Source organism: Lepidochelys kempii, chromosome 3 (genome assembly GCF_965140285.1).
Source record: "Lepidochelys kempii isolate rLepKem1 chromosome 3, rLepKem1.hap1, whole genome shotgun sequence".
Taxonomy (NCBI): Eukaryota; Metazoa; Chordata; order Testudines; family Cheloniidae; genus Lepidochelys; species Lepidochelys kempii.
In genome coordinates, this window is record NC_136382.1 from 150,122,066 (window position 1) to 150,142,582 (window position 20,517).

Here is a 20,517-nt window from a genome sequence, read left to right on the forward strand (position 1 = left end):
CCTCATTTAACCAACAGATTTGCGAAGATGTTCACCATTTGATGTGTGTTTCAGGGTTTCTCTGTGGAGGGTCAGGAGAACCTGCAGGAAATTCTAAGCAAACAGCTGATGCTTTGCCAGTTCCTTACAGGACTCTCTATCATCCGGACAGGTATCTTTTTCTCTTTGTTTCTCCCCTTCCTCTCCAGAGATTGGGTGGCTTTGCAGATGGATGCTATAGAACAGTGCATGGAGTCACTCCCGTTTGTAATGTTAGGTTCTGTTGAATCTAGTAGGTGTGTTCCCTAAACCCTGAGATAAGTTTGCCAAAGATGGCCAGGGAACCATGCTGTGCCAGTGCTGTGCTCCCTCCAGCTGGAGAAGGGGCAAAATATCTTCGTAAAATCTCTGCTTTACTGTTGACTCTTACACATTACCAGCTAAAGCAGCCTCTTCCTGAGCAAACCATTTGGCTGGTAAGAGCAACCCAGAGTTTGTGCAATTGTGACTTGCAGCCTTTCCCACTTGAAATCATCACCTGGCTTCAGAGTGAGAAGATGCTTCCCTTTCTCCTACCTATTCCTTAGCGATGGATGCCATAGCTGCATCTGCTTTGATGACTCTTATCCTATGGGATCGGTTAGCGTTCCGTGCGCCCTTTCAGAGCGGGCGGTCCTGCACTGAGAAGCCAGAGTGGAGGCGGTTAGAAACACTCGCCAAGTGATTGCTTGTCTTGTCCGCTGGGCTCACAAGTATTTGAAGCCGTGACCCAGCGGGCAAGTTGCCTTTCAGTGAGATTTGACAGAGTGGCCTTCGTTGTGTCTCTCCTAGTCAAGCATCTCCTCTGGGGCTTTCTCCTGGGGGAATGAGAACCTCAAAGCTGAGTGTCTTTGTCTTGCCCTGAGGAAGTAACGAGACTCACTTGAAGGTATAGAGCACACACACTCCTCTACTGAGATGACTTGTGTTTTTAAACTAGCTTTTCATTTCAGATCCAGTTTTTTCCCCAGCATGAGGCTCTTGGGGAGGGATGAGAGCTGCGCACTGTCAAGGATTGCACACAGGGTGGTGCCATGCTGGCGGTCTGGGCCCCTGGGGTGGGAGTGCTGTGGAAGCAGCAGGCAGAGTGCTTTGTTCTTAGGTGACATCCCTTCCACCTGGCTGGGAGCTGCCTCTCTCTTTCCTGGGTCTTTGGGAGGCGGGAAGCTAAGTGGGGGGATGGTACATGGTACCCAGTTGGTCAGTCTTACTACATTGATTTATGAAACTGTTTTTCTGATGCAGTTTTGAACTGTACAAAAGCCTCCGTGTGTGTGTGTGTGTGTGTGTGGATTGAGACACTTAGTATTTTTCCCCTCTCTTCCTGTAACCTGCTAGCTGCAATGTGCTTCCTTTCTCTGCCACAGGAGGACATTTTGTCTGCAAAACCTTCGACCTGTTCACACCATTCAGCGTGGGACTTGTATATTTACTGTACTGCTGCTTCGAGCGAGTGAGTCTCTTTAAACCTGTGACGAGCCGTCCCGCAAACTCGGAGAGGTGAGATTCTGGAGGGAGAATTAAAAGCAGCTCTTTCTCCTAAACAGTGCAATAGCTCTGTTTGTGTAACTGCAGGTCTAGTGTAACCTCCACGAACTGTCTCAGCTGGGAGCCATCTAATGTCTGCCTCATAGGAGGAAATACTTTTAAATGTTTAAAAAGTGACAGTGTTTGACAGGTTTAAGAGGCTATTTACCAAATTACCATGGTCTGTTTCTGCCTATGCTGTCTACTTCCAGTGTGAGAACAATGGAGTTTACTATAAAATCTGTTCTGTTTTGCAAGATGCAATCTAAGGATCCAGTTAAATTAGGGCATATTATGTACATTACAGTCGTGTATTTTCATTTCTTTGGATCTTTTAATGCTGTACAAACTGTACATGTGGCACCCCTAAGATGCAGCCATCTCTGGGGAGGATGATAGCAGCCAGACAGCACACAGCATGCCCCACAACAGGGATAGGAAGAGAAACTTTCCAAGGCCACAGCTCTTACAAGACATGCCAAGGGAACATTAATGTCAACACAGAACATCTGTTTTTAAGTAACACTTCTGTGCTTTCACACCATTTGCCGATTGTTAGTTTGAGAGCCTTTTCCACTGCAACTTCCATCATTTTAGAACATCCTCCTTTTATCTCTGCCTTTCATCTGACTGCTGTCTCTCTCCAAAATCATCTGGAAACCTGTATCTCTTGTCCTTCTTAATCTTTATTTTGCATTAAGCAGTCTATGAGCTGTGGAAAATATGAAAGACACGCCAGAGCCCTCATTAGAAGCCAGGTGTCCGTAGACCCAGTCCCATGCTCTAACCTATTATAGGGCCATGCTTGATTTTGGTGTCCTTCAGATGCAGTGTGCTGTGAAATAAAGTGAGACAGACATTTGAGCCTGTACAGGGAGGCTTTACCTTACACTGCCATACCAGGGCTGTGGTAGAGCTGTGAGCTGGTAATGGGCTAGTTACACCTGCGGCCGGAACAGGATTAAGACTGACTCTCTATTTTAGCATTAGTCCTGCTGGCTTATTTCTTTGAAGAGATCTGAGCTTGTGAAGTTTGGGGATTTTTGGTGAAGGATTGAGGTCACCAGCTCTTGCAGAGAGTAGGAAAAGCGGGAGGATATAGAACGGCCCTGCAGAGGGCTAGCCTGCACTACCATGAGCTATGGAAGGGTATCCTGGGGCAAAGACGTTCCTGACACTGGGGAAGCCAGAGGGGCGGGCTGCTGAGATGGTGGGAGTGTGAAAGGCAAGTTGGATGTGCGGGAGGACTGATTCCAAGCGGAGTCTCTGGTTTGCTTGGCAGGTACGTGGTGTGTAGAGGGCTAAAGTCAGGCATTGATGAAGTGCGGGAATATCTCTTCATGGTGAACATCAAACTCAACCAGCTACTCAGCTCTGACATGGATGTAAATCTTGTCGTCCCCGTAGAAGTGATCAAGGGTGACCACGAGTTCTACGACTACATGGTCCGATCAAATGAAAGGTGAGTGCGGAAGCAACAAGAGGGAAAGCCAGTTCCAGCACAACTGTGACTTACAGCTGTTTGAAGCTGGGGTGGGGGCCTTTTCACCTTAAGCTGCCAAATTGCTTGGTTACAAGAGTCCTACTCTGGGAGAGGCCCCGTGCAGCAGACTGGCCCAGCAAAGGGAGATACACCGGAAGATCTGACCTGCAGTGTTGGGAACATAAAGGGTGCTCTCCCCAGTGACCCTGCAGTCGTCATGATGGCATTCTGGGTTGTGCCAGTCCAGCTCTGCTTTAGAGCAGTCACACTTGCTCCTGGTCCACAGCACTTGCTCATCCTGCTTTGTGCAGCAGGACGATTTGCGTGGTTGATAACTCACTCCCTGACTGAAACCCACTCTCTCTTTCAGCCACTGTAAAGTTCAGATCAAAGCACTAGCCAAAATTCACGCCTTTGTTCAAGACACGTGAGTATCTACCTCAAGAGGGAGCGGGGCTTTGGGTGAGGACTGAATTACCTGCTGGACAGCTGTGTTCAGTGGCCTGCTTGCTTTAAATGTCTTCCTGATCCTTGGCTTGGCCCTGAAGCAGGAGGCTTAGTAGCACTTACAGTTACGAGGCTGGCTAGTGTCACTGCATGTGCTGTTCTCTGCAGCACGGGGATCGCTAAAGGAGTCTGATTGGCTTGGGATGATTTATAACTGCTACTAGGCCCCCCTATGAAAGGGACTTGCAAAAGGGCTGCATACCTTCCAGTTCCCATACATGGGTCTATTTCTGAGAGGGGACATAGAGGAGTAGCACATAGAGTGAAACACATTGTGGCATAGAGCTGTGTGCTACGCAGAGGTAGTTGCACTTGCTGCTCAAACACCATCTGCAGACAGCATGGTGTAATGCACAGACCACAGGGCTCAGTGCCAGGGACCTCTGGGGAATGAACGCTGGTTCTGACACCAACTTTTGTATAGCCTTCAACAAGTCCCTACACCTCTCTGTGCTGCTATTTCTCTATGTGTAACTTTGGGCAGTTGTGGGAAAGAATAAGTTTGTGTTTATGCAGCACTGTGAAAAGCTAAGGTCCTAACGGTGCTTTAGTGTGTTTCATAAAAGCACTGAAGTCCTGGTGATAGAAGCCTCCCTGCAGCCTCCAGTGATCAGCTCTTTGCTAGGAGGCAGGCAGAAGCTGCTGATCTTTGGTTCAGGTTATGAAGTGGGTGGATGATTGGGAAAAGGGCTTCCCTTGAATACAGCAGCCCTCTGGCACTAAGGACTGACTGTGTGTTTCACTCCCAAAGCAGCTATTCCGAGGAGGCTGACAGGGCTGGGTATGTTAGGGCTGCAAGACCAAAGAGACTTGCACCATGTTAACAACCTGCTGGCTTTTCCTTTAGGACCCTGAGTGAGCCGCGGCAGGCTGACATCCGAAAGGAATGCCTCCGGCTGTGGGGGGTGAGTAATGCTACTGACAAGGCAGTTGTGGGTTCCATCCCTGCGGTGGCACAGTGGGGAGTGGGAGGGGCTCTGACACTCGATGAACCCCCATAGCATTAACACCTTTCCTGTAGGGCAGAACTATGTTAGTATCTGAGATCACTGTGCACATTTGGGGCTGTGCAGGTCAGGAAACATCAGCTAGACAAAAAGAAAAGGAAGACTTATGGTACCTTAGAGACTAACAAATTTATTTGAGCATAAGCACTCACAAAAGCTTACGCTCAAATAAATGTGTTAGTCTCTAAGGTGCCACAAGTCCTCCTTTTCTTTTTGCAGATACAGCCTAACATGGCTGCTACTCTGAAACCTATCAGCTAAACAGATGCTCGGTGTGTATTGCTTGTGGAGCAGGCCATTGGGTACACAAAAGGGCAGGGTTATACTGCAGCTGAGAATATTACATAATGCACTGAATAAGCTATGTGGCCAGTAGGTCCCAGGCAGAAAAACACTCCAAAAAAATCTTAGTTATTAGATGACAGCCTGTCTTCCCTATGAGCTTAGGGTTGTGGGGATCTTGTGGCAGTGAGTTCCACAGGCTAATCATGAGTGTTGGGTGAAAAAGCATTGTTTCATCTGGAGCTGCTGTTCCCTTTATTGTTTGTTTATTTGTATAGCACACACAAAATCTGCCAGGCACTTTCCAAAAACATACAGAAATAATACAAGTCCTGAAAAGCTTAAAACCTAAATTCCATATTGAAATCACCTGCCATATCCTATGAAAGATGCTGTGTCTGTGTCAAGCCACATGTGTTTTGCGTACCTCCCCTCTGTGCGAGGGGAGCCCGGCATCAGCAATATGAATGGAAAGAACCTTGGGGTCAGGGGTTGGAGTGTCCTTGGTGGCAGAGGAGCCTTGGCCTTGGGAACATGACTGTGCAAAAAGGAGTACGACTTATAATCGATCCTTTGTCTTGTTCCAGATTCCAGATCAGGCCCGAGTTGCTCCATCCTCTTCCGATCCCAGGTCCAAGTTCTTTGAACTTATCCAGGTGAGGCCTTAAACTGAAGTTTGTTCTGAACACGTGGGTGAAATGCTTATTGTTACTCACAGGAGTCAGAGATGGAAAAGACAAGCACTGGGCTGTTCAGTTCAGTATATTGTTTAGGGTTTGCACTCAGCTGCTGTGGTGATGGGTGCCTATTTTAAAAAACAAGGCAGCCTAGTTTAAAATGACTTAAACAATGGGGTTTCCATTATTTCCTTTGAGAGACACTTCCACAGACTTGATAGATGTCTAATGATCAGTGTCTCCCTAAGGTTGTTAGCTCTGACACCATATGGGAGCCAGGGAATAAAGAGGTCTTTGGCAGAAGAGGTCTTGCCCCTAAGTGAAGGAGCACGAGAAAATTGCATACTTTTTTAAGCCTGTAGTAGGATTGAATTCCCATGAGGCCCTTTTGTTTCCTGGTCCATTCCCATCCTGCCCAGGTGTGCTGTGATCTTGTTAAAAGAAAAGGAGGACTTGTGGCACCTTAGAGACTAACCAATTTATTTGAGCATAAGCTTTCATGAGCTACAGCTCACTTCATCGGATGCATTCAGTGGAAAATACAGTGAGGAGACTTATATACACACAGATCATGAAAAGATGGGTGTTATAATACGCACTGTAAGGAGAGTGATCACTTAAGATGAGCTAATACCAGCAAGGGGGGGGAGGAGGAGAAAACCTTTTGTAGTGATAATCAAGGTGGGCCATTTCCAGCAGCACCTTGATTATCACCACAAAAGGTCCCCGTCCCGTGTCCGTTCGTTTCCCCCCCCCCCCGCCGCTCTCCTGCTGGTAATAGCTTATCTTAAGTGAACACTCTCCTTACAGTGTGTATGATAACACCCATTTTTTCATGTTCTGTGTGTATATAAATCTCACTGTATTTTCCACTGAATGCATCCGATGAAGTGAGCTGTAGCTCACGAAAGCTCATGCTCAAATAAATTGATTAGTCTCTAAGGTGCCACAAGTCCTCCTTTTTGCGAATACAGACTAACACGGCTGCTACTCTGAAACCTGTGATCTTGTTGTTACTGAAATGCTGTACGGTGACACTCATTTATAGAAAAGGGTGTGTGTGGTGAAGAGTGGAAACCCATAAGAGAGCCTGGTCCATCCATCGGCCCTTGGCAGAGAGCTATGAATATTCTGGAGTATCCCCTGCAGCACTTCCCCTCGTATTCTGTCCCCTCCTTTGGGCACACTTCTTCTCGTAAGCCTGTGCTGCTTTTGGGCTCAGAAGGGGCAGGTTCCTTCCCTTTCTAATGCTGTAGGGGGGCAGTGGAAGCACTCATTGTGGCTGGGAGGCCAGCTTAGTCGCTTGCACCCAACAAACTGTGAAGGTGAAATGAATCCCCTTCTAGCTAAGAGATAGCTTTGGCCTGGACTACCAATTCTGTAGAAGGTAGGTAAATAGCTCTGTATCCAGGCCTGTTCTTTTCCCTTCACACTCTTACCTTGGTGCTTCCTCAGCAGGGAAATTAAAATAGCCCCTTAGTACAAGGGAGCAGTTTTGTGAGCAGAGCTCATGATCTCTCCAGCTGTCTAACTTCTCCTAGACCTTTGTCTACACTGGGAATGCTGGCTTTTTAGAACCCTGAGTAGTGCGATTGAAACCAGGCTGAGTCCTACAGGTGCAAACAGCAGCTTTGCCTGTCTATGCTCGGATTCGCACCAGTGTAGCTAACAGCTGTGGCCGAAATCAGGGCACATCCCGATGCACCCGAAGCTTTTGTGTTTGCTGTACCACCTGTCGTTGTATCTGTATTGTGTAACTCACCTTTCTCCTCCTGCCGTTGTGCTTCAGGGAACAGACATCGATATCTTTAGTTTTAAACCAACACCACTCAACTCAAAAACCCTGGAGAAGATCCGCCACGTCTTAGATTACAGATGTATGGTGTCTGGAAGTGAACAGAAGTTCCTGCTAGGGTTAGGGGTAAGTGCTGACATCTAACCTGACAGCAGGAAGTTCCACGGCTAATTATGCTATGTGTTTTACAATTCCTTTTAAAGATATTGCCTAGCAGTTTCATCCCAACTTGCTTGCCCTTGTACTATGGGATAGAGGGATTGGAGTGACTGATGGACCTTTCTTAAGACCACTGGTTATTTTGTATTCCTTTCTCCTTGCTGTCTACTCCCCACATTAAATAATCTTGGTCTTGAAAATCTCTCCTCACACAGAATGCTGCATTCCCTCCATCTAATAATTCATTTCACTGCCCATCTCTGAACAGTATCTTTTGTGGGATGGCAAGGGACCCTGCCTAATGAGCTGTGTTAGGATCTATGTATTGGTTTCTCTGCAGCTGAGCTGTAGGTTCCTTCCTTGACATGTCTCGTAAAGAAATGTTCTCTGCTGTCAGCAGGAAGGAAGGAATATACTCTCAGGGCTACTTTTCAACTAAGGCAGAAAGAACTTGTCCCATTCCTGTCTGGGTCTAACCTTGCCTTGTTCCTCTTTGTCTGCACACAGAAGTCCCAGATCTACACCTGGGATGGTCGCCAGTCAGATCGCTGGATGAAACTGGACTTGAAAACTGAGCTGCCACGGGCTACCCTTCTGTCTGTGGAGATTGTTCATGAGCTGAAAGGAGAGGTCAGATGTTGTTCCTTCCCCGTAAGGGGGCAGTATGCAGTCTGCCTGCAGTTTGTGATGGCTAGTTTTACATGGTAGATGGTCCAGCTGTGCAGCTTCAGAGAGGATTCCCAGGGAAGCTATTGTGGGATAAGCTCTCCTCTCCTGTTCAGAACCAGAGATCCGTGGATAACTGTTTGCTTCCCTTCAGGTGGTTGTTCTGCACCACCTCCATGGTTGACTTACTGTCTAATTGAATACGCCTCAGTGGCTTTTGGTTTTCACATATACATGCATGTGTTGTGCAGTACTGCCGTGCTCCACTTGCCTGCCCCCTGCTGCTCCAAAGGTGGCTGCCTTTCAAGGATGCTGAATATACTGTGTTTGTGAAGTGGGTTTGGATCAGGGGCTACAAAAGCACCAACTGGTGGGTGGTGTTTGCAGAAGCATTTACCCTCCTGCACTGTCTCTGGTCCAACATTGATCTTTGATCATTTGCTGAACTGTTTGATTGGCAGCTGGCATTGTTTTATTTCGGTAACATGCACGTGAAAACGATCTGTAACTGAGCACGTTAGTTGTCCCAAACAACATACGGGGAATATTTAATGCACAGGCTTCTTGAAATATTGTTCAGTTTTGATTCTGTGACTGTCCTGGAGGGGGGAATGCTGAACTTGTTCTGATAATCAAGGGAATTTTCAGTGTAACCAATAGAGGTCATGAAACGTGACCCTTTGCTAACTCGGCTGGTCGAGGTTGAACTGTGTGTAGAAGATGGTGCTGTTACTGCACTGATCTGCTGTGAACTAAGCTGAGTAGATTCCTGTGGCTAGTTTGTATGAGGCTGAGTAGTCACTGACCCTAGAACAGGCCTGTGTGTCCACATATGCTCAGCCACTTGATGATTGCAGCTCTTAAAAACAGACAGGTGGGGCCAGTCTGGAGGCTTACCCACGCTACGTGGCATTGTCACATGGGAGCTCAGGGCCCAGGCTCATGTCCTTGCTCCTGGAGATGGTGCAGCAAGCTCAGCCTTGTGAGGGGAGCACTTTGTAGGGCATCCAGCTGACTCAGAGAGGTGGTAACGTGCTTCAGAGAGCTGTGCCCAGCCCTCCTCTGAGGGACTGGTGCATTGGACATGTACAGCTATTTTAGGATGGAAGATTAAAGCAGAGGAAATGTGGGAGGGAGGGGGAGAACCTGCAGCAGAAACAAGTTCCCAGTGGCAGGAGGTGGGGTTTCCTCCTCTGAAGTTAGCAAGGCGATGGTGGGAGGCAGTCATGCAGACACTCGTGTTCTGCATAAAACAGACGGAATACCCACAGCCAGCCTGTAATGTAACTCCCTGTGTTTCTCTCCTTAGGGGAAAGCCCAGCGAAAAATCAAGGCTATCCATATCCTGGATGTCTTGGTGCTGAATGGCAATGATGTCCGAGAGCAGCACTTTAACCAGAGGTAGGTCGGCCTTTGGGAGCTCCTCTCATGCATGTGGATGAGCGCTGTCGGGAACTCCGTTGGTTCATTGGCCGCGCTATTGATCATTGGCCACGAGGAACCGAGGGCACTTAGCTGATGCGTTTGTACAAAGATGAGTCGTGGAAGAACCCTCTCTGAAGTGGGTGCATCCTCTCTTCGCCCACCCCCTCTGTGCAGCAGAGAAGGCCTGATTCCCTTCTGAGACTGGAGTGAGCTGTTCCCAAAACGGATAGACCAAGCACCGCTGGCAGCCTGAATGGGAAGGGTTGTGACTTGCTGCGGAGGGGGAAGAGCCCTACGGTTCCTTCCTTAGCAGAGCACATCTGCCAGTCCTGCTCTCCTGCTCATACATGAATGGGCTCATCAGCACATGGACTCATTACTGAATTTGTTACTAGATTAGGTCTGCTGAGCAGAGCCTATGGGGAACCATCCCTACTGTATAATTGCTAGTTGCAGGACACCAAGCTGGGAGTGCTGGGTGAGCCGACAGTTCCTGAGTATGTTTGGGTATCAGCCTGGGCTGTAGAGGTCCCGTTGGCACTCCCTCCCTCCCTCCTGTCCCAAGGAAGCCGCACCTACCCAACACACCAGAGCTGCAACTAAAGCACAGAATTCTCTTTCCCATTTGTTCAGGATTCAGCTAGCGGAGAAGTTTGTCAAAGCCGTTTCTAAGCCTAGCCGGCCGGATATGAACCCCATCCGGTGAGTGACCCCTCCTTCTGCATCCCCCTTCATCTTGGGACTGCTGGGGCTTTGGGATCAGTTTGCTGGAGGAGGAAGACATGAAACGTAGCCTGGCCCGCTCCCAGGCCTACACAAGATATAGCCAGAGCTCATAGTCTCATCATGTTTGCTAGAAGGCGGCAAGTGGCCCTTTACATCTTGGAGATGATGCTGTTGGCTGGATGTTTTAGGTACTCTAAGATTAACCTTTTGGAGATCAGACATTCATGCTTTCTCCATCTCATGAGTAGCTGGTGCTAATCTCACATGCATACTTGTAGTTGAGCTAAGGCCCAGTTAAGGCCCAAACCACAACGTGCCCTCGTCTACACTGACGGGTCAGCTATGCTGCTGACCGCTGATGGCTGAATCAGGGCTGTTCCCTAGTACAGACAAGGACTACAGGTCTGATCGCTAAAAGTCTGAAATAAGGCCTTGGGTACAGGGCTAAGCACATGTGCTGCTAGGAAACACCCCTGAGAAAGGTACTGATAGAGTGTTCCAGCTGTTGGCCGCTTGCTGACCTTTCATCTTTACTTGTTAGTTTTATTTTGGTACTATGCAGAGGCCCCGAAAGGAGCAGGGCCCCATGGTGCTGGGCATCAAACAAACACCTAGGAAGACAGTCCCTGCCCCCAAAGAACATAGAGTCTAGCTTGGAAGAAGAAGCTGTTGGAGGGAAGAGGGGCTGGAGGTGGAGGGGAACAGTGACACAGGTCCCCAGCTTAGCCATGTGCACTGCTGGCTGGCTCAAATTGCTTAAAAAAGGGAGGGCAGGCATTGGGGGGGGGGGGGGCTTAAAATGGCTGCCTTATTCCTGTCATTTCCCCTTTAAGCCTCTTCCTATTTCCTGGGTAAGTTCTGTTCTGCTGTTTGGTGGGGGGAGATATGGAAAGGGGATAGGAAGATGGAAGGGCAGGGTAATATGTGGAGAAGGGGCTGGGCAGTGAGGGCAGGAGGCTTGGAGATGGAGAACAAGTGGATCTCAGTTAATGTCAACACACATCCAGGAACTGCAGCTGGGGGAGCCCGAGGTGTTGATGGGGAAAAGAACAGGCTATAATGTCAGAAGTGCCCACAGGATCCAACAGGCTCCCACACTGCTGCTTCTGAAGGGCTTTAAAACTCTGCCCGAGTAAGCCTGATGCTTGTAGCCACATATGGGAAGGGGGCACAGAGGGTGGGTGGGGTTGGGGGAACTGCCCTTCTGTAAAAAGGTTTCTCTGTGTGGCTTTAGCAAAAGATCTCTTAGATCCCCAAGCTGTGTGGAACTGTGGTTGTGTGAAACAATGTGGGCTGACTTCTGAGCAGCAGAACAGCAACCCTGCATGCTGCCTATGGGGACTGAGCCGTTATGTGCAGGTGTCCAGTTCCTGAGCTGGGACGAACCACGTGTCAGGGGCTAAGATTCAGGAGCACGGTGAACCTTTGCCACATTCACTGCCTCGCCCTGAGATCATAGCCGCTAGTTCTGCAGTGCCAACCCTTGGGTGTGTGCGTCTCTCTCTCTTCCCCCAGGGTGAAGGAGGTGTACAGACTGGAGGAGATGGAAAAGATTTTTGTAAGGTAAGTGACTAGAAACAGTGAGACGCTTCATAGCAAGTCAGTGTTCGCAACTGCCACGCAGAGACAAGAGGGATCTATTGCTATTTGCAAGACAAGTACCTGGGAGTGAACCCCTGTAGCAGAGCCCACGGTCACCCATTGGGGTGTTCTTTGTGGGTCAGACAGTCACCCTGCTAATTCTGCATTGCAGAGGCTAGTCTGTTCCGGAGCAGAATGCGGGGCTTCGCTGTGTTAGAGGGAAGCAGCTCGCTTAGCCTTGTAGCCGGGTCTGCAGCCTCCCACACTGATAGCTGTTCCCAGGCCCAAAGAGGTCCATTCCCCTCCTGCCCTGTCACGCACCAGGGGAAAGCTGCACTTGTGGTTGCCAGCGGACAGATTTGCAGTTTGATTGTACCTGTAATGGAAACCCTGGTTGGTTAAATACTGAAAATCACTGACATGGCCCTTGTTCCAGCACTGGCTCCCTGGCTGACGTTCTGTGCACACACAGAGTTCTGGCTTCTTTTCCCTAGCCCCGGCAGGGAGACGCATGGAGAACTGACCAGTGACCTGTTGGTTTGTTCTGCTATGTGCAGTGCTATCCAATTCCACTGCAGCTGTCTCTGAAGTGCGTGTGTGTCCTTGGGTAAACTCCTCCACGCTCCCTTCTCTCGGCACTCAGGTTAGAGATGAAGATCATCAAGAGCTCAGGCGGAATACCACGGCTGTCCTACACGGGCCGGGATGACCGGCACTTTGTGCCCACAGGACTCTACATCGTTAGGACTGTGAATGGTAGGGAGAGCTCTGCAAGCCTTTTTTCCTCACCATTTTCAGGAAAAGGAAGGAATTTTTTCTTTAAAAATACAGGGCCAAGCTCTGCCTGGTGTAACTCCATGGAAATCGGTGCTGAATTTGGCCCAGGTCCTGTTCTGGTTGAATCGGGCAGCATTGGGATGAAGATGGGTCCGCTGCCCCCATTGTGGTTTGAGTAGCTGCTCTGGGGTTTCAGTTCAGTCACATGCATAGTGACTGGTTTTTGCCATCACAGATTTCGTAGCTGGAAAGATCACTCTCCGAACTAGCTCAGGCTGACCTGGGAGTGCAGAGCGTGTGCCTCATTGAATTGACAATAGCTTGGGTACACAGGGCTTTTGGGGGGTTGAAAGGAGAAAAGAGTGGAATGTCAAGCTGGCCTCTCAAATCACCCCCAATCTGATGTGCTTCCATTCTGGTCCCGCCCTCTGTTTGTTCCCTGTGGCTTTGCCCCTAGATCCTTGGACAATGGCGTTCAGCAAAAACTCCAAGAGGAAATTTTTCTATAACAGGACGACCCAGGAGTCGACGTATGACCTTCCTCACGAATCCATCGCACCATTTCAGTGAGTACAGTCCCAGCAGTCAGGCGACCAGGGGGGCAGAGGCGTGGCAGCATACCACAGCAGGGCCCCATGCCTCCGCAGTGTGCCTCATCCTTTCCAGCAGGCAAGTGCTCTGCACTTGGGTGATGGTGGTAGGCCCTGCCCTGGCAGCGCCACACTGTGTAATGGTGCTAACTGGCAGAGCTTCTTGAAAATCTGCTCCTGGAGCCCTGTAAAGAGGTTCTGACTAGGGCTGTCAAGCGATTAAAAAAAATTAATCACACGATTAATCGTGCTGTTAAACAATAATGGAATACCATGTATTTAAATATTTGTGGATGTTTTCTACATTTTCAAATATATTGATTTCAATTACAACACAGAACAGAGAGTACCCTGCTCACTTTATGTTTATTTTTTATTACAAATATTTGTGCTGTGAAGAAATAGTATTTTCCAGTTCACCCCGTACAAGTACTGCAGTGCCATCTCTTTATTGTGAGAGTGCAGCTTACAAATGCAGAATTATGTACAGAAAATAACTGCATTCAAAAAATAAAACAGTCTAAAACTTTAGAGCCTACAGGTCTACTCAAATCTTGTTCAGCTAGTCACTCAGACAGATACATTTCTTTACATTTGCAGGAACTAATGCGGCCCACTTCTTGTTTACAATGTCACCTGAAAATGAGAACAGGTGTTCGCATGGCACTGTTGTAGTCGGCATCGCAAGATATTTACATGCCAGATGCACTAAAGATTCATATGTCCCTTCATGCTTCAACCACCATTCCAGAGGACGTGCGTCCATGCTGATGACAGGTTCTGCTCGATAACGATCCAAAGCAGAGCAGGCCGATGCATGTTCACTTTCATCGTCTGAATCAGATGGCACCAGCAGAAGGTTGATTTTCTTTTTTGGTGGTTCGTGTTCTGTAGTTTCCGCATTGGAGTGTTGCTCTCTTAAGACTTCTGAAAGCATGCTCCACATTCGTCCCGCTCAGATTTTGGAAGGCACTTCAGATTCTTAAACCTTGGGTCGAGTGCTGTAGCTATCTTTAGAAATCTCACATTGGTACCTTCTTTGCGTTTTGTCAAATCTGCAGCGAATGTGTTCTTAAAACGAACAACATGTGCTGGGTCATCATCCGAGACTGCTATAACATGAAATATATGCAGAATGCAGGTAAAATAGAGCGGGAGACATACTATTCTCCCCCAACCAAGGAGCTCAGTCAAAATTTAATTAACGAGTGTCATCAGCATGGAAGCACGTCCTCTGGAATGGTGGCCAAAGCATGAAGGGGCATACAAATGTTTAGCCTATCTGGCATGTAAATATCTTGCAATGTCAGCTACAAAAGTGACATGCGAACGCTTGTTCTCACTTTCAGGTGACATTGTAAATAAGAAGCAGGCAGCATTATCTCCCGTAAATGTAAACAAACTTGTTTGTCTTAGGATTGGCTGAACAAGAAGTAGGACTGAGTGGACTTAAGGCTCTTAAGTTTTATGTTGTTTTGTTTTTGAGTGCAGTTATGTAACAAAAAAGAAAATCTACATTTGTAAATTACACTTTCATGAAAAAGAGATTGCACTACAATACTTGTATGAGGTGAATTGAAAAATAAAATTTCTTTGTTTATCATTTTTACAGTGCAAATATTTGTAATAAAAATAATAATATAAAGTGAGCACTGTACACTTTGTATTCTGTGTTGTAATTTAAATCAATATATTTGAAAATATAGAAAAACATCCAAAAATATTTAAGGTTTCAAATTTCAATTGGTAATCTACTGTTTAACAGTTCAATTAAGATGGCAATGAATCGAGATCAATTGTTTTAATCGTGATTAATTTTTTTGAGTTGATCGCATGAGTTAACTGCAATTAATCGACAGCCCTAGTTCTGACTTTTGTGTTGGGCACCACATCCAGAGGAGCTTGCAGCTCCACAGTCTAACCATGTGTGTGTGGGTTCCTGCTGCATTCCCAGCGCACTCCAGGTGGGCTGGGGTGTTGGGCATGCCAGGCAGCTTTACCCAGTGGTAGCAGAGGAAGAAGCACTGTCTGTCTCGGGATCTCCTGTGGGCATGAAGCCGGAGCAGCACTGTGGGAATGGGAAGGAGACCTGTGAAACAGGAGCATCGTGTTGGCTCCTAGGGAAAGAAGGATACGGATTACCTGGTACCCTCCGTGAAGCTCCAGGAACGTATCACTTGAGCACTCCCCAGCAGGGGATCTCTGGGCGTTCTTCCCGACCATCAGACTCAACCCATCACTTCCATTGTACACCCTAGAGCAGGAAACTGGGATTCCAGACTTCTGGCTTCTGTTCCTGGGAAACTGGGACTCCAAGAACAGAGTAACTGGGAGTCGGTAGATCATGGAGACAGACTGGGAGTTCCTTAGACAGGGAGGTCTGGCCCTTAAGGTTCAGAGAATAGGGACCGTGTGATATCATTATGCTATTGTCTCCTGGGTAAGTGAGTCTTGTGAGTCTGTTTCTCAGCACAGTGCAGCTATATGCAAACTGCACAGGCCCCTGGATTGTGTCCCAGTTGGAGAGGCTGATGTGAAACGGGGGCTCCCTGCATGCCCCTCTAGCCTCCTCCTCGGCTTGCAGCTGTGCTCTGAGAATCCTTCAGGCTTTCCATTGTCAACTAGCTGAAAAAGCTCTCGTAATCCCAGTGCTGGGAGGGCTCCGCTTCACAAACTGGGGAGGGTGCTAGCCCCTCTCAGCCTCCCCGGCAGAATTCCAGCACCAAACTCAACCACTGCTATGAAAACAAAGCAAGGAAGGGGTTTGTGTGTGACTCTGTAATGGATGCTCTGCCTTGTAGTTAGTGAGCACTAATGTGTCTGTAATTAGCCGCTGACACATGCGTTTGTCGCTATGCTAATATCGTTCTGTTAGAACAGCGTACCTAAATAAGCTGTGAATATTAAGTGTCAGTAATTGTAGGAATCTAAGGCTGCTGTGTCTGCAGCAATTAGCAGCTCTGGTTTCACACTGGGTGACTAATAGCCAGATGGGGCAGGGAGAGTCTATGCTCAGGGAAGAGTCAAGGGCCGGATTTCTGGAGAGTCACTGTATCTCCAGATTTCAGAGTAGCAGCCGTGTTAGTCTGTATCTGCAAAAAGAAAAGGAGTACTTGTGGCCCATGTTGGCAAAGTGGGGGTTAGTTTGCTCCCCCAGCCCTGCTATATCCATAGTGTGCTGAGTGCTTAGACCCTGCTGTGTCCATTCTGCCCGCTGACCCTTCCAAGTGCTCTGTTCAGGCCTTCTCTGGAGTCTTTAATGAAATTACTTTGTTTGCTTCACCCTCTCAGGAACTTGAAAAACATAGTTTCCCTAACTGATTGTTCCTGGTCTCAGCGGACATTGATTCGTCCCTCCTGCTGCTTTGACCAGAGCTGCAACTAACAGGGCCGTTTCCATGGAACACGCTTCAGTTTATATGCCATGTTCGGGTGTCTGGGTTTGTGTCAGCACATGCTTGTTTGAGTAGGCCCTACAAAATGATGGCTATTCTTACTAGCTGTAGCCTACACCTACTTGGTGTGGTGCTGCCCCGTCTCGTGTGGCTGGCCACAAACCGAAGTGGATGAGCCTACAACAGCCTTTGCTGACGGAGCTGGGTGATTCAGCGCAGGGGGTAGACACTCAAGGTTGGATCCAGAGATCCTTGGTTCAGCCTCTGCGGCCGACGACGCAGGCGGGGCACGGCACTGCAGAGCCAAAGTTAGGAGTTGGGGCAGAGAAAAATGTGAAGAACCCTCGGGGTAGATAAAACAAATAACCTGGGCCTCCTTGACGCTACCCCCTCGAATCATGTCGTGTGTGGTCCCAGGCCAGCTGTCTCTAAAGAGTCTCTGCAGCCTATGCTGAGTGCATCCCTTCTCAGTGTTTGCTGTGCTGATCTGTCTGCCTCCTCTTTCTGCCTGCAGCATCTGCTACTTCAGCCGTCTCTTCTGGGAGTGGGGGGAAGGCGTCAAAGTGCACGACTCCCAGAAAAGGCAAGATCCGGAGAAGCTGTCGAAGGAGGAAGTCCTGTCCTTCATCCAGGCGCACTACCCCTGACCCCCCAGCTTGGAATCGTGGGGGACTGACTGGAGCGGGGAGACTGAGACAGGAGAAGGGAGTCTTTCATCCAGGAGCTGCAGCCTTCTGTGGAGGAGAATGATTCCTGGGGGGTGGGGGGTGGGGTTTGATGCTCAGAAGAAGTGGAACAAAGCTCCAGCCTGTGAGTAGCAGTGTATATAAGTATCTGGCCCAGGCAGCACAGCTGTGGGTGCCTCGGAGGTGGGATGCCTGGAGCCGAAGTCCGATGCTCTTCTGTACTATCCCACTGCACTCCTGGGGATGAGGGGCTGGCAGCTTTCCCCCCTAGTGCTCCAAACTACAGCCAGGCGTCTGCTCTCTGGGTTCCCCTCCTGCATGTGCCGGAGCGATTAGGAGGCTGCGTATGGTTCCCTGGAAGCACCAAGAGGAAAGGAGGATGGTCACAGGACTGCAAGGAGGAATGAGCTGGGGGAGAGTGCATTTAAATGGCCTTGCAGTGCTGCCAGCAGCCACCTCTGTCTCCTTTGCCTCAAGCCGATGGGCCTTTGCTGAACGCTGGGTGACTCATCGGGAAATGCAGGCTCTTGGCATGCGAGGATGGTCACTTTTTGCTAGTGGCTCCAGCACTTCCACTCCAGAGGCACTTGGCAGGCTGTCGGGAGTTCCTGGATGCTAGGATCTCGGTGGAAGGGAGTCAGTCCTCGTGGCAGGAGGTCCCTAACTCCAAGCCAGCAGCCTAGGTGTGAGCTCATGAATCTGCCCTAGGACAATGCTGAGATGTTTTGCCTTTTTCAGTGCTCAAAACCATCCTCAGTTTCCCTTTAACAATGGCCCTCCCTCTGTGTTCAGGGATGAAAGAAAAAGGGGGAAGGCTGCAGGCCTTTGGGTGTAGGAGTTTTTCACAGGAGATTGTGAAAGTCCTTGTCTTGTCATGTGGGAAGGAGACCTTGACTCTGACCATGCTGGTTAGTCAAATCCAATCCCACGACCAGGCCCGTTGTAGGGGAAACCCATCTTTCCTGGTTAAAACAGGCTTTGAACACCCCCCCTCCCCGTGTCTGGTCCAGAGCTGGAGCCATGTCTGTAGCGAAGGCACAAACCTGGGACTCTCTAGCATGGCAAGCAGGACATCGGTGTTTCAGCAGATCGCAGTCAGAAATCATGACTCATTTCTGTGCTGGGCCCTCTACACGTCATGTACACAAAGCCCCCGCAAAGGACAGGGCTGCCCTCATTGCCTGTTTTAACTTCATGCTGGGCTTCAGAAACACCTCTGGCCTGTTCTCCCACTGGACCAGAAGTTAATAGGCAGTTGGCTGCTCTGGTCCATGCAGCAAAGTCACTTATTTTTTCTTACACAGGTTGGCAATAAGGGAAAAGCTGACTGGGGGGTTACCTGGACCGTGCCTTAAAGAAAGCTGTGGGTCTCCTGGAAACTAGAGGCAGCCTTTCAGATTCTCATCCCCCCTCCATCCTCCCCATACCAATGCAGGATGTGAATGGGTCTGTATCCTAGGACGTGGAGAGTTCAGCTCTGGCGGAAGTAGAAGTTGGTGGGTGAGATTCATCTTGCAACTAGGGGCAGCGCAAGGACTGGGCATCACTTAAGATCTGTGAGCCTCATAGGGCTCAAGTGATGCACAGGGTGACTTTCACCCTGAGCTCATAGGCCTTGCTTTCCGAGCGCGCAGCCTTCCGCGTCTGCAGGATCAGTTGGTGGCCAGGCATCTGTCTGTTAATCCCCCAATTGCTTGGTGTGAATGAGTTTAACCATGGGTGGTTTCTTTGCTGTGCCTTGTAACGTGGATCCGCACGTTCAGGCTTGATGGCTGCAGAACGGGGATTGTCACAGCTTGCCCAGCCTTGGGCTAATGCTGTCCTTGGAGCGTCATTGCACGGGGAGACTAAGCTCTCAACTTTGGAGGATGGTGGGAGCCCATATTGTATTTGGGTATCCCCCTATTGAACCCAGAAGAGACCTGGCGTATTTAGAATACTGCCTCCTGCAAGCTCAGGGTGTGTGGCCTTTCCAGAAAGGTGGCTGAGGAAGTGTCAGACCTACTTTCCCTGTGCCCTGTAGCAGCCAAGGGGAAGGTTTGCCAATCCATCCAAGAGCAGGATGTGGCTCTGACTCAAATCCCTTAGCAGAATTTAGTCCCAGGTGCTCCAAAGCCTTGGCAGAATGTGGCACCTGGCCTAAGAGCAGCCTTTCTCCTGGAGAGGGCAGCAGCCCCCCCATGCAGCTAATTATTGGCTACTTTATATTTATTGAAGGCCCCTCCATGAGGAGCAATGGGGAAGATGGTGCCTCCAGTAGCTTCGCTTCGGAGCCTTCACACTGTCGGCTTTTAAAACCATGTATTTAAGTGTTGGTGCTTCTGCTGATTTCCCCGACCCCCCAAGGCAGCCATGATGCCAGCAAGAAGCCAACAGGCCACCTTGGAGCCTGTTCCTTTTCCTGTGGTCCTTTACTGTGTCTTCTGCAGCCTCAAGGGTGTGTCCCCCACTGAGGGCCTTGGCCCCTCCCTGTTTGTGGGGATGGAGACGTCCCGCAGGGAATACACCATAGATAATCTAGGCCTCCATTAGCCTTTACCTGGTCCTGAAAACCCAGGGTGCAGAAGAAACCCAATTGCTTGCAGGCGGTTTGAGAGATGCTGCCTGCTTTCCCCATTGCCCCAATTTCCTTTGCTTTTAGTAGATTGTATTTTTTACAAGGAGATGTATTTTTTGGATGCACTGAACCACACCTCCCACCCTCTTTTGGGAGGGAAGCACCAGCACCTCACTACTGCTTCCCTGCTGCAGGGAAAAGGTTTTATCCCTCTTCCCTCTCTGGCTCAAGACTCTCCTATCCCCCATTGCTCCTCCGGGCTCGGGAACCCATGGCTTGCTTTGAAATGCCCAAAAGGATCTGATCGGAGTTGAAAGGCCAGGAACCCAGAGGACAAAGCCCTGTACGTACCCTGCTTTGTGTGCGTCAGAGCTGCTCATCCCTAGTGTGGGGGGAGTGGAAGGGGGTTCAGTCTGATCATGTGGGGCAGGGAATGCCTTAGTATCAAAGGGATGGTAGAAAACTTGGCCTAGGGCTAGGGGCTGACCCAAGTTGTGCTCTCCCACTGGCTCCAGGGGGAGGAGGAGGAATGTCTTGCTGAAGGGAATGTTTACGTCTGTTGATTGCACAATGTATTGTATTAAGCTGTGTATCATTTTGTGTTGATTTCTCTGCTTTCATTGTCTGTGTATTACCAGTACAGCTCTTTAGTTCACAAA

At 49.1% G+C, this 20,517-nt stretch overlaps 1 protein-coding gene across 6 annotated transcripts in view; it reads left to right on the forward strand.

Moving 5' to 3' along the window:
• Positions 1 to 20,517, forward strand: part of CMTR1 (cap methyltransferase 1) — a 56,845-nt gene extending 36,328 nt beyond the window's left edge. For 3 of the 6 annotated variants that reach the window (XM_073338530.2, XM_073338532.2, XM_073338533.1), the window contains 14 exons: positions 55 to 151; positions 1,386 to 1,518; positions 2,828 to 3,007; positions 3,399 to 3,455; positions 4,383 to 4,440; positions 5,412 to 5,480; positions 7,291 to 7,422; positions 7,963 to 8,085; positions 9,431 to 9,522; positions 10,180 to 10,248; positions 11,788 to 11,835; positions 12,497 to 12,609; positions 13,143 to 13,196; positions 17,130 to 20,517. In XM_073338530.2, coding sequence (XP_073194631.1) covers positions 55 to 151; positions 1,386 to 1,518; positions 2,828 to 3,007; positions 3,399 to 3,455; positions 4,383 to 4,440; positions 5,412 to 5,480; positions 7,291 to 7,422; positions 7,963 to 8,085; positions 9,431 to 9,522; positions 10,180 to 10,248; positions 11,788 to 11,835; positions 12,497 to 12,609; positions 13,143 to 13,196; positions 17,130 to 17,365 — 1,461 coding nt within the window. In that variant the 3' untranslated portion in view covers positions 17,366 to 20,517. The other 3 variants (XR_012158190.2, XM_073338531.2, XM_073338534.2) reach the window with 3 other exon arrangements.